Raw genomic sequence first — 13,158 nt, 5'->3', positions numbered from 1 at the left:
GCGGACCCTCCCCCTAAATGATCGATAAGGGAGGCTCGAAGACTGCTGTCCTGCCTGCTGCGACCTCCCACGAAAGGAAACCCCTCATCCAAAAACTCGCAGCCATCTAAAAGATCTAAATGGGGTTGAACCAGCCTGCAGGCCCAAGGACTTAGCAGTGGCCCTACACTCCTTAAAGCGCTCTAGCGCAGAGTCCGCTTTAGATCCAAACAATTTAGCCCCATCAAAAGGCAAGTCCAAGAGCGTGGCCTGAACGTCTGAAGAAAATCCAAATGTGCACAACCAAGCATGGTGCCTGGTGGAAACAGAGGTCCCCATGGCTCTTGCAACAGAGTCCGTGGTATCCAGCCCTGACTGCATGACTTGCGTAGCCGCTGCCTGGGCATCCGAAAGTAGGCCATGCAAATCCTGGGGCATGTCCGGTAACACTGTCTTCGCTGCATCCATAATTGCATGTATGTACCTGCCAAGGATGCAGGTAGCATAAGCAGATTTCAAGGCCATGCTACACAATGAGAAAACTTTCTTGGCCCACTGTTCCATACGCTTGGACTCCCGGTCAGATGGTACTCCCAGAAAGGAGCCAGGAGCAGACCGTGAGGAGCAGGATGCCTGTACGACCAGACTCTCTGGAGACGGATGCTTAGACAGAAATTCAGGGTCTCCAGGTGCAGACCTATATCGTCTGGACACCGACCTGCTTACAGCCGACGAGGTGACAGGCTTCTTCCACACATCTCTTCTATTGGTTCCATGAGAGCCTCATTGAATGGTAACAGAGGATCTGCAATGGCTGTTAAAGGGTGAAGTACTTCTGTCGGAAGGTTGGTTTTTACCTGCGCCGTAGGCAGGGGAAGTTCCAGGAAATTTGCAGCCTTCCTGATGACGGAATGAAAGGTGGCTGCTTCCTCTGTATACTCCCCTGGGGAGGCCAGATCCCATTCCGGGGAAGTATCTAGTCCACTGGCCGTATCCAATCCTGGAAACTCACTCTTGGGATTAGCAATCTCCCCTTCTTCAAGGATCTGCTGCTGGTACTCCCTCTCCTCCAGCAACCTGAGGGCCTTTCTTCTGGACCTCAATTTGGCCTCCAACCCGGGCATTGACATGGAGTGCAACGATGTCTGCGAATGGCGCCGAGAAGGCGTCATTACAGGATCTCCGGATCCTCCCGACGCCGTAGATGGATCCATCGGCGCCATGGATAAAGGCAATGCACCCGTCGACGCCATCCGGCCTCGGGACTCCATCTCAACAGACAACGGCGTCGAAGGTCTCGCTCTCAACATTGACGGCTGCGCAGCCGGCACCGGCACCTGGCTAGAGTCTCCTGCCGAACAGAACGGCAAAAACAGCATCGGCCTGTACGGAGCTGGAATGCCTAAGTTGAATGCCAGGGGACCAGTGGGGCCGGCCAGCGCACCACCTCCCGGAGCCATGTTCTGGAATATGTCAAACATGGCATTTAGAAATGCCGCCGGATCCGTACCCGGAGCCGGAAACGCATTATAGTCCAGAGGAGACGGAGACGGCGCCAAACTCGACTCCTGGATGCGCTGGAGAAACCTGTTGACTTTGAGGCTCCACAACTTCAAAGACCGCCGGGGACGTCTGCGGAGTCACTGGTTGAGGAGACACTGTTGGGCTGACTTCCCAAGACTTACGGCATCGAGTCGACGGAGACCTCGACTCCGACCGGCTTCTGGATCGACACCTGGAGTCACGATGATGCCGCTTCTTGTGACTTGACTTCCCCAACGATGATCTATGGTGCCATTTTCTCTCCTTCTTAGACTTGGCTAAGAACAACTTCGCCTCACGTTCCTTCAAGGCCTTCTGGTTCATTTTTTGGCATGAACCACACTCCTGGACGTCGTGGTCTGAACTTAGGCACCAAAGACAGTCGTTGTGGGGGTCAGTCACCGACATACGTCCTCCGCATTCTCTGCAGGGCTTAAAACCTGACTTCTTCGGAGCCGACATATCGACAAAAAACACAGTGTCCCTTCCAAAGAGCAAATGATACAGGTAGCTGAAAAAGTAACCATTATGGAAGGCACGGAAAAAAGGGAACTAACGTCAGCACGCCAGCAAGGGCCTCTTATTGTCACAATGACGTCATGCGGAGCCGCGTGGAGTCAGGAAATTTTGACGTCCTCGACGACGTGCAGAGCTGGAGAGACGTTTCTGTCAAATGCTACGCATGGGGAGAATTCATTAGGTGAGGAATCCACAGGTAGTTGTATCCATCAGAAAGAGCAGTTTCCAATCTGCCAGCACTCCAGTTTGGAAGAGTATGAAGAAATGAGTCACCTGTACTAGCTGGAATACTTCTACTGTTTAAAGACACAGGGGTAAACGTGCAACCCTTCCTTGCCATTATAAAACATATAAGGGCAAGGTTTGGTGCAAGCCGGCTCATAGGACTTAGCATGAGATGAGTCATCAGTGATCCTTCATGAAAGAGCCAGACCATTGCTCTGTTATGGTATTTCAGTTTACCAGTTAAATGTAATTTTATGTCAGGTTTCACCAAGAGGTTTCACTCAGGAGAATTCCAATGTGTCCCTAATCTGATCCTGAAAATAACTTGTTTGCGTGTCTGTATGCACCAAGAAGCAGGTGATACCTTGAACCGAAATATGTGATAGTTAATGAACGTTTCCAAGGATCGGTTCAAAATCTCTTGCTGAAGCACAAGAGATTTTATTGAAGCTTTGCATGAGCTAGGACCTAAGGTGTTTTTTTTCTTTTTGTTTAACTAGCCCAAGGTGTGGGTAAGATGTCTACTTGAAATGAGGCTCTTGAGTTCAGTTACTTAATGAAGCAGGGAAATGGCAGCCTCTTCTAACGTGAAGGTATACAACACCTGCACCTAGTATTTGGAACATATCTATGAGGGGTAATGATGGTGAATACCAGATCTGTTACTGCAGTATGTATCAGTGAACCGTTACTTTCATGGCAGAATTTCAGCAATGTTTGCTGGCTTGAGAGGGAGTAATGTAGATGGTCTCCTCTGGCAGTTCAGTAGGAAGAAATACCCTAATCGCAGTGTTGAAACACCTGCCCCTATTGATAGACCTTCTTGATGATAAATCTGTTTAAAAAAAGAAATCCTCATTGCTAAACAAAAAAATGACTAGTCACTGTTACATCTTCTGTAGTATGTCTAATAGCTAGATAAGCCTGACTGCTTCTATATTTCTGACTTGTGGATGATTGAAATCGCTTAGGCAAATATCATTCCTTTCAGTGTCTAGTATTTATGGAGTCATTCACCTCCCCATGAGAATTCTAGGACATCAGCTTGAATTGCTGAAAGTTGCAGTGCATCCGTTTGTCCAGTTTTCAAAAATGACGGTGGAGCAGGAATGTCCTGATTAAATCTTCAATTGGAGTTTGTGGCTACAGTTTGAAGAGTGGGCAAAGAACCCCCTCCCGCACCACCCCCAAAATTGGGGTCTCACAACTTCACCAAGACAGATGTGACTTATAAGGTATAGTGTGATCAAAAGAACAAGTTAATTACCTACGATAACACCTTATTTGGTACAGACATATTCTAGTTGCAGATTTCTTCCCTTAGAATTTCCCCCAGATGTCAGTCTGGATCCAGAGTTTTTTCTCGAGCAGTACCTCTGCATGTCGTTCCCCTGCGCATGATTATGTGGCGTCAGTCGTCTCCATGTCCATCGCGCCAGATATGACGTTGCACGTCCTATATAGGCCCCACCCCGGTGCACTAACATCACTTTCTTTTCACAACTTTCCACACCAGAAGCGCAGAGCCATGAAGAACACTGAAAACGGGTGCATCAATAATAGGGCCTTGAAAGAGAAGTCCCTGTCCCTAAAAATCTGTTTGCAGAGCAGGGAGGATGGGTGGTTCGGTGTTGGTAAGGAATCTGCAACTAGAAGATGCCTCTACCATATAAGGCGTTACCAAAGGTAAGTAACTTGTTCATCTCACAGAGACCTCTAGTTGCAGATTCCTTACCCTTGAATATATATCCAAGAAATACCATCCAAGGAGGTGGGTCTGCAAACCAAGATCATACAAGAAAGTCCTGCAGTACTGAACGGGCAAACTACCCATCCCTTCTGACCTGATTGTCAAGGCGGTAGTGTTTGGGGAACGTGTGCAAGGATGCCCACGTTGCTGCCTGAAAGATATCCTGGACTGGAACTCAGTGTGCTAACGCAGTAGTTGCAGCTGTCTCTCTGGTAGGGTGAGTGCACCAGCCCTCCAGGTGTTGCTTTTTAGCCAATAAGTAGCACATTTTAATGCAGACAACAACCTATCTCAAGATAGTCTTTTTCTGCACTGCCCAGCCTTTCTTCGCACGCCCATAATCATATAAAGACTTGATTATCCAACTGGAACTCTTTGGTACGATCAAGGTAGAATGCCAACGCTCTTTTGGGGTCCAAACGGTGGAGTCTCTCCTCTTCTTCAGAACGAAGTGGGGGTGCATAAAAGGCAGGCAAGGTGATGGATTGTCCTACATGAAATGGCATAATCATCTTAGGGAGGAATGAATCCCTAGGGTGAACCACCACTTTGTCAAGGTAGATGGGGAGGTAGGGCGGCTTGGATGACATTGCTTGCATCTCGCTCTCCCTGCAGGCAGAGGTAAGCTTTTTTTACTGTCAGATGCCTGAGAGGACGATTGTCGAGCAGCTCAAAAGGAGTGCACATCAGGAATGTCAGAACCAAATTCAAATCCTATTGGGGCATGATGAATAACAATAGGAGACTTAAATAAAGGGGGCTGATCTAGTAATCTCAGAAAAGCAGAGATGGCAGATAGATAAACTTTTAGGGTGCCCAAAGCAAAATCCTGCTGGGCCAAAGTTATGAAAAAGAGGACCTCGGAAAGAGGGACAGAGAGGGGGTCAAAAGACTTGTCTGTACACCATGCCACAAATTTATTCCAACAACAGGCATATGCCGTTTTAGTGGAGGGACGTCTGGCTGACAAGATAATGTTACAGACTTCAGCGAAAGGTCAAAAGCTGTCAACTGTCACTAGCATGACGTATGAGACCCAGCAGCCTCAGAATAATTCTCACTGAAATCCAGGAATAGAGGCTGAATCATCGGTATCCTAGCCTGAATATCTTGCTGCTCAGGAGGATAAGCCCAAAACTGCACTGTGTCAAAAACAGCTCCGATGAAGGGGAGCATCTAAAGGGGAGTCAGGTATGGCTTTAGCACGTTTATAGTGAACCCCAGTGATTGCAGGAGGTTTGCTGTAGTCTGGAGGTGAGAGACAACAGCCTGTGGCAAGCTCACCTTCAACATTCAGTCTTCGAGGTAGGAGAAGACTGAAACCCCTGACCTCCACAGATGAGTTGCGACCACCGCCATCACCTTCTTGAACACCCGAGGGGCACTATTGAGGCCCAAAGGGGAGTACGGTGAATTGAAAGTGCTTGAGGCCCATCGTGATTAATTTGAAGACCACTGAAGTAACATCTGTGGCCAAGCAGGGGTTTGAAAATAAGTGCCATGCAAATCCAACAGTACCAGACAGGATCATTTTGAACTTCTGCTTCTTAAGAAAGAGATTGAGGGACTGAAGATTTAGGATAGGGAGGAGACCCTTGTCCTTTTGCGTACCAGAAAGTAGCGGGAATAGCAACACCAACCTACTTATGGCACAGGGTCCCTCTCTATGGCCCCTTTGGCCAAGTGAGCCGTAACCTGCTTGCGGAGAAATGCCAAGTGATCCTCCGACATGCCATTGTATGACAGTGGCATTGAGAGAGGGACAGTCACGAAGGGGAGGGAGTAGCCCCTTCAAACTACTTGCAAAGCCCACCTATCTGACATGATGGGCTGCCAGCAGACCAGGTGATTGTGAATCCTGCCTCCGACTGGTCCCTGGTGGGGAAGCATCAGACTAGGAATATTTGGAGATTGTTGCCAGGGGGAGGGGTTGTATTAGGGATTCTGGGGGTTGGTGGCTGGCAAGACCGCTGGCTCCCTGATCCATGAGGACCTAGGATCCCACGTCCCTGACCACACAAAGGGTGTGCAGCATATGGGGCACAGTGGCTGGAGGTGAACAGACATGGTGCTATGCCCCTTCTGTAGCCACAAAAGGGGCAAAAGGCAGACTGAGGGAGTATGGGGCAGCTACGAGGCCCAAGGATCTGGCCATAGCACAAGATTATTTGCAGTGCTTGAGCACTGAGTCCATATGGGGGTGCAGAAGGGGAAGTACCCTGGGAAGTATGGGTTTGGATAACTAAGCTCTGAGGGGTAGGGTGTTGTTTCAGGAATGCTGGGTCATTTGGAGCAGGTCTATACTGGTGGGCGATTGTCCTGTTCACAAGAGTTACTCTGGTGGGTTTGGACCAGTTCCCCAGCAAGACATCAGTAAGGGCTTTATTAAAGGGTGAAAGGAGTTCAGAAGTGGAAGCCCCAGGCTGAACCACCTCCGTCAGGGGGTTAGTCCTGACTGCCACCGAAGGAAGCTCAAGGTTGAAGACCTCAGTTGCTCTTCCCACAGCCATTGAATAGGATGTGTCCTCCCCCGTAGCCACGGTGGGTGAAGAAAGCATGCCAGTGCCAGGAGACGTGTCCAGACCACTGCCCTCATCCAGGTCCATCCGCCAGTCCAAATGGTCTTGCTGGGATTCTAGAGGGTCCAGCGACTCTTTCAATCCCTCACTGCAACCCATAAAAATAAGGGTCAGGATCTGATATATGGGGCATTGCCCCTGTCGGAGTCGGCGATCCAGCTCTGTGTCAGAGTCGCCAGTAAGGATGGGGTTGACAAGCAGGGTCAGGAGCATTGGCGTCAGGGAAGGTCAAGGTGGCATGACTGATCCAGGGAAGGATCTATGGGTGCAATTTTCCCCCGGAAACCTCATCACCCCACAATGCAAGGGCTCAAAACAATTCCTGGATTTGGACAGGGGTTGCTCCGGCTCCCAGAAACGCAGGGTATTGTAGAGCCGACCGAGTCATTGGCTCCGAGGATGGAGGCCTAGAATGAGGCTGCTCCCCTTCCCTTGTCATGTGAGCCGACTGATGGGGTGAAGTTGAAAAACGCTTGTGCGTCTGATGAAGGGGTGATCCGCGACTGTTCTCTGGACCTTCATCTTGACAGAGAATGTAGGCAGTGCAGAGCCACGCACTGGGCCGCTAAGTGCTTTAAGGGCCGCTCTCTCAAAGCTTTGGAATTCATAGCCCTGCACTCAGTGCAACTTTGGGTCATGGTCGCGCTCCAAACGCCACAAGCGCACGAGGTGCGGATCAGTCACAGCCATCGCCCAACAACAGGATCTGCAGGGCTTGAACCCGGTCTTGTGTGAAGCCATCCTCAATGCACCAGGAGTGTAGACACTCAAATCTTTTATAAAAAGTCAAAAAAAGAAGAATTGACATCAGCATGCCGAGGTGGCACCTACATAGGACCCGCGGCGCGCACGACGCCGACGACTGAGCCAACAGATTCCACCTAACGGCATGCAGGGGTACTGCTTGGGAAAAACCTACAGATCCAGACTGACGCCTGGGGCAAATTCTAAGGTGAGGAATTTGCAACTATAAGTCGCTATTAGATTCAGTTATTTGATGTTTTAGCCCTGTGGCATAAAGAACAGCCCAAAATACCTGGGATTTTCTGAAACCTCAAAATCTACCTCTCATCATTCAAGCCGGGGATCAGGTTTCTGGGCCTTTAAAAGTTAGAGCACCCGCAATAGGAACTGGATCTTCATTATTGTTGGAAAAATCAAGGCCATATGTTCTATATAGTAAAGAAGCCTTGATCGACTAGCTATCAGAAAATGGGGGCAGATGGATATCATGACCTCTTATGTTGGTTGAAAATACTGTTAGCATCTTGATTAATAGCCAAGCCAAAACTTAGGAACCTTGAATTAGTAGAGGTTCCCTTCCCAAACTACCACCCTGAGAATTCCTGCAGTCTTCCTAGATTTGCAGGAAGATGTATGCATCCTGCAGTCCAAGGAGTATAGCCTATAGGCTGTTCAACATCTTTTAGAAACTGAGGCACAGTTAAAGTTTGGGTGTGTCTAGGTCTATGAAAAGGAGATGATTGAGGATGTAAAAATACAGAATATACATTTTGCCTCTTAATTTCCCTCGGGACTGCAATATAAAAATAGGACCCCAGACATGGTGATTACAAGTGTGACTGCTCCATAACCCGTTGGGCAGGTAGATATTATTTGTTACTTATTCTGTCAATTGAGTCTGATGTCCGAAGGTGGCACTCACAGAAGATTGCTTCCTCAGCATTTGAAATCAGGCAAAGTGATCACACAGATGATGAATATAACTTGATTTTGAATGTACAGACATCACAGTCTAAGAGTAAAAGAAGCTTATGCAAAGGGAGGCTAAGCAGAAGCATCCCTCAAATGATCCAAATGTATAAAAGGCTTAGCAGGTACCAGACCTGCTTTTAAAAGAAATCAAACATAGCAGTAAATTACTTACTTCATTGTCTGCAAATAGCCATTTCTATTTAATTAAATTTCAAAGGCCTAATTTGATAGGTCTGTCCAGTATTTCTGGTGGAACATCTTTGAGCATAAAAGCCAGCTACTCTCCTCATCCCTTAAATTCTATAGACCCAGAGGCATATTTTTCCCAATTTCTATTCTGGACAACAGTTGTAAAAGTAAAAAATAAAAAATAAATTATTTACAATTGATAACAGTCTTTATGGTGGATACTCTAACGCAGATCCCTGACCTCTAGAATATTATCAGGCACCAGACTAGATCTGGAAGATATTTCTGCATAGCTGCTTTGCACCAGTAGGTTGTGTTATGTGTCTCCGCTATTCCCGGGATGGAGCCACATACAAGCACCACCCATGCAGGCTGACATCAGTTGCTTTCTGGGCACCACCCCTGCCAGACTCAGAGCCCACAAAACAGTTGTTTGTGCCAGCCTTCAGATCTTGAATTTGGGACAGTTTGTTTATTGTTTTAAAAAGTAAAGTCTCCGCCACAGAACACAAGGGTGGTGGGGAGTCTTTGGTTAGATAGAGTACCCACCATAAAGTGTTACCAAAGGTAAATAACTTGTTCTTATGATGGATGTTTTTTTGTTCAACAAATTTTATTAGCATTCAAGATACTATGTGAAATAGAGGAACAAACACATGCCTCCACTTTGATTCTTATAATGATTCTATTTCTTCTCCTTGCTGTAACAAGAACAATACATGTTGGTAAAGTCTCAGGTGAACAAGGGGAGAGTTTCAGGATAGACATGAGGTCAATTTATAAGAAGACCTGGTTTGTTGTGTTAGCATATTGGGAAATCATGCTGCAACTTTGTACACATCCTGAGCGATGGTGGAAGGAAGACAGTGGAGGAGGTGGAGCTTATAGATTAGTTGTAGAGTGTGGGGACAATACTTGTTGTAGCAGTATTATGGCATGATGTCAACTTTTCTATGGAGGCTTGAGATTTTGAGAGATAGAGTAGTTTGTTCCAATTTGAATTTCCAATGTGAGTTTTAGAGGGAACTTTTATCTGCCTCTAAGAGGAAAATCAGCCACTCTTTCCAAATGTGGAAAAGAATGATTTTAAATCCAAATGTTGACATCAAAATCAGGATGTGTCCATCAGGAGAATAGCAAACATGTGTCAGCAGGATCTGCAATAATGTAGAAACATTTTCTTTTAGATTGAATGTTGAGAAATTATTCAATATAATTCAGTATCTTGGACCAGAATATTCATAAGGTTTAGCAGAACAGCATATGTGCCAAATCTTCTATTTAAGTAGTAATTAGGGTTATCTTGTAACTTCATTTTATGAAAGATTAGGCATCCAAAAGCTCCTGCAATGAAAATTATATTTAGTTTGAGCTAGAGAAGCTGTAATTTTATTTTTAATGGGGAAAGAACATATTATTGGCCAGACAGATTATTTTGTAGCTGTATGAATATCAACTTCCTATTTTGACAAAATAGAGATTATGAATTTACTTGAATTGAGTATTTGTAAAAATTGATCTCAGATACTGTATGGTCAGCTGTAAATAACTTTGCTATAAGATTTAGAATTGAAGGGCCGTAGTCTGGAATGTTAACTTTAGTCAGCATCCCATTCTGTTTTAAGAATCTATAGAAATCAAGATTGAGTCTGTTGTAAGCTAGCAAAGGTAGCATGTTTGACTTAAAATGTTAACCTGGAAAATCCCTTTTGAGGAAACTTTGTTCCAATTTACAGGTTTTCTGGCACTTTTTTGTTGGGAAGTTGGCTAGGTGGGCTTTCTCTATTACAGGACAAAACAATGTGGTATTATCACTTGAGAGGTGCTGCGTAAGGAAACTACTTGTGTTGGGTTAATAAAATCAGAAAGGATATTCTCTAGTTGCCAGAACCTTTGCATATATTTTACAATCTACATTGATCAACAATAAAGGCCTATAATTTTGGGCTAAGGTTAGGTCTTTACCTCCTTTAGAGATCACAGCAAGTAAAGCCATTTATCTCGCCAGAGGATAAGTAGTGGTATAGTTCCATCAGAAAGAGTTGGATAGAAATCCAGAAAGTTTTATAAAAATGGCTGTTTAGCCATCCAGCTTTGGTGGTGTTTTAATTTGTAATTACTTTATGTACTTTGTCTGAGCGAAATGAGGCAGCGAGTACTACTTTTTTTTATTTGAGACCGTGGGATGTTGAGCTACCCAGATACTCAATACATTTTTAAGTGTTATAGATGGGCTGTCTAAATATAAATATTTGTAAGACTGATAACAGCAATTGACAGGTTTGAGACTAGTCCTATAGGAAACCAGAGGTTTCTATAACCCATCATGACTTGTACCAGTAGTTGCTTATTTTGTCATCACTTCTGTTTGAAAGAGTCAAGGAAATTCAGGCTTTAGGGTCTCTTAAAACTTACAGTTAAGATGGGTTTCACCGCTTCCAATCAACCTATATCCAGTTCGATAGTTTTCTGCATTGTGTTACATTGTAAGAATGCTCACAGCCGCCCACGTCCACCTCCCCCGAACCCCCCCCCCCCCTAGATCTATGAATGTGTTTAACAGGGACTTCTACCCTAATCGAGTCTCCAAACCAGATGGACCAGGTCTCCTTATGAAATCTTTAAGTAGTGCTCGTTTTCCTGGTTAGTGAACGCTTTGTATTTTTCAATTGTTTAAAAAAAAACAATTATGGCTATTTTATATAGTATTTGGGGTCATAAGTAGTGATCACATGAAGGAGAAAAGGGCCCTTAAATGTAATTGTAGTTATTCATGGGAATCCTTATTGAGTACCTCTGAAAAAATATTCACAGTTCAAACCACTCCTCTGCATTTGTAAACTGCACTTGCACAGTTCCTGCCACTGCCATGAAATTGCAGCACAAGAGGACGAGACGTAAGATTACTATATTGCTTTTCAAATAAGGTCACTATAAAAGTATTTAATAAACACGTTAAAAATTACATGTGAAGTTGTTTATACAAAGGAAACTTTCGATTTAAAAAATGACGTGTAGATTGTTTAGTGCATGTCATTAAAATGTAACTCTGAAAACTTGCATCTGACATTTTTTGCATTATTTCTGCTTCGATTTTATATGACAGCCTATCACTGCAGGTGTGTGGATCCATGGTTAACTAAAACAAAGAAGACGTGCCCGGTTTGTAAACAGAAAGTTGTTCCATCTCAAGAGGACTCGGACACAGATTCAGACAGTAGTCAAGAAGATGAAGCAGTTACTGAGCACACACCCTTGATTAGACCTTTAACATCCATTAGTACTCAGTCATTTGGAGCAATGTCAGATTCACATCAGAATATTGCAGATTCTTCTGAATACGAAGATGATGACAACCAAGATACTAATAGCAGTGACGAAGATGAAATAAATGAAGAGGATGGGCTTGTGGTTCAACTGCAACAAAATACTCACTTAGTTTCAGATGGAAGGAACATAGTTTAGAAACTTGTGGGCAACAGTATAATTAAATGCGTAAATGCTTCCGTCACCCAAATATTGGAGTCCCACCGAGAAGTCAGTTTAGCATCAAGAAATATATTCTCATCCGTTGCAGACAACATTGAAAGCTATTGACACTTCACACGAACCTAGGTCTCTTTTTGAAATATGGATTTCTTCAAATTGTGTAGGATCATCATGAAATTGTCCTCAAAAACACAATATTTGCCAGTAAATGGAGAGAATGAGAAGGCTTTGTTTTTATGTGAAGTTAATGCTGAATATTACTGCAATTGGAGGGCTAATGATTCAACCATGGATGCGGTCACAAATTTAGGTCTGTATGTATTCAGCCTGTAAATGAAGCTTATGTCACCATTTAAAACTTAAAAACGTTTGTATATACCATTAAATGTATACTAGAGATTACTTATTCTAGCTATGCTTAAAATCAGCCTTTTGAGCCTTGGAAAGTTTACTAATAAAATATAAAAGTGGGATTTTCTACTTCAACCCTGTTGCTGGTGTATTTTTGTTTTAGCTGAACTGCACTACCTTTTGTACGGTGTCATTTTTTGGTGCTTTTAACTTCCAATTTACCCACACCAGGAGAATACAACAAAACAATTCACACTCAGTACAAAGAAACACAACAGCCTAGCTAGGTTTTAAAAAAAGTTTTGTTGGAATAAATGTATTTCATCTGTCTATAAACAAGGTGTTTTAATAGTATGGCTTTTTTGAAATGCATATTAAATCAGAGGATTTCGACTATCACATATGTAAGAAAAACGCAGGCAGGGACAAATTAACAAGAATTCGCTTAAATCTGTACATAATCCACTAGGCTGAAACAAAGCAAATATTACGGTGCCCCTAAAGGAGTATCACAGGAAAAAAAGACAATCCCTACTGGCCAGTTTTAGTCCATCTCAGAGCTGTAACAGTTCAAGATAATTATTTTTTACTAAGGTTCAGACAAATTTGAATTATGACAAGACAGCCAAGTCACTTATTCCAGGCTACTCCTACAAGACTACAGACCATCCAGAACACCAACAGAAGAGGCCTACTGGACCTGCCTCGCTACACCCACATCGCATTACACCGCACCTCAAAGTGCTCCACTGGCTCCCCTTTCACAAGCGCAGCCAATTCAAACTCCTCACACACACATTTACAAAACTGGACCAGCAT

General features: G+C 44.4%; 1 protein-coding gene across 4 annotated transcripts in view; it reads left to right on the top strand.

Annotated features, from left to right (window-relative positions):
- RNF13 (ring finger protein 13) overlaps window positions 1-12,474 on the top strand; it is a 292,449-nt gene extending 279,975 nt beyond the window's left edge. For all 4 annotated transcript variants that reach the window (XM_069213370.1, XM_069213366.1, XM_069213369.1 and 1 more), the window contains one exon: window positions 11,606-12,474. In XM_069213370.1, the coding sequence (XP_069069471.1) occupies window positions 11,606-11,964 (359 nt within the window). In that variant the 3' untranslated portion in view covers window positions 11,965-12,474. The remainder of the gene's footprint in view (window positions 1-11,605) is intronic.
- Window positions 12,475-13,158: the final 684 nt, after the last annotated feature.

Source organism: Pleurodeles waltl, chromosome 11 (assembly GCF_031143425.1).
Source record: "Pleurodeles waltl isolate 20211129_DDA chromosome 11, aPleWal1.hap1.20221129, whole genome shotgun sequence".
NCBI lineage: Eukaryota > Metazoa > Chordata > Amphibia > Caudata > Salamandridae > Pleurodeles > Pleurodeles waltl.
Note: the sequence above shows the minus strand (reverse complement) of the source record. Positions and strands in the feature narration are given on the sequence as shown.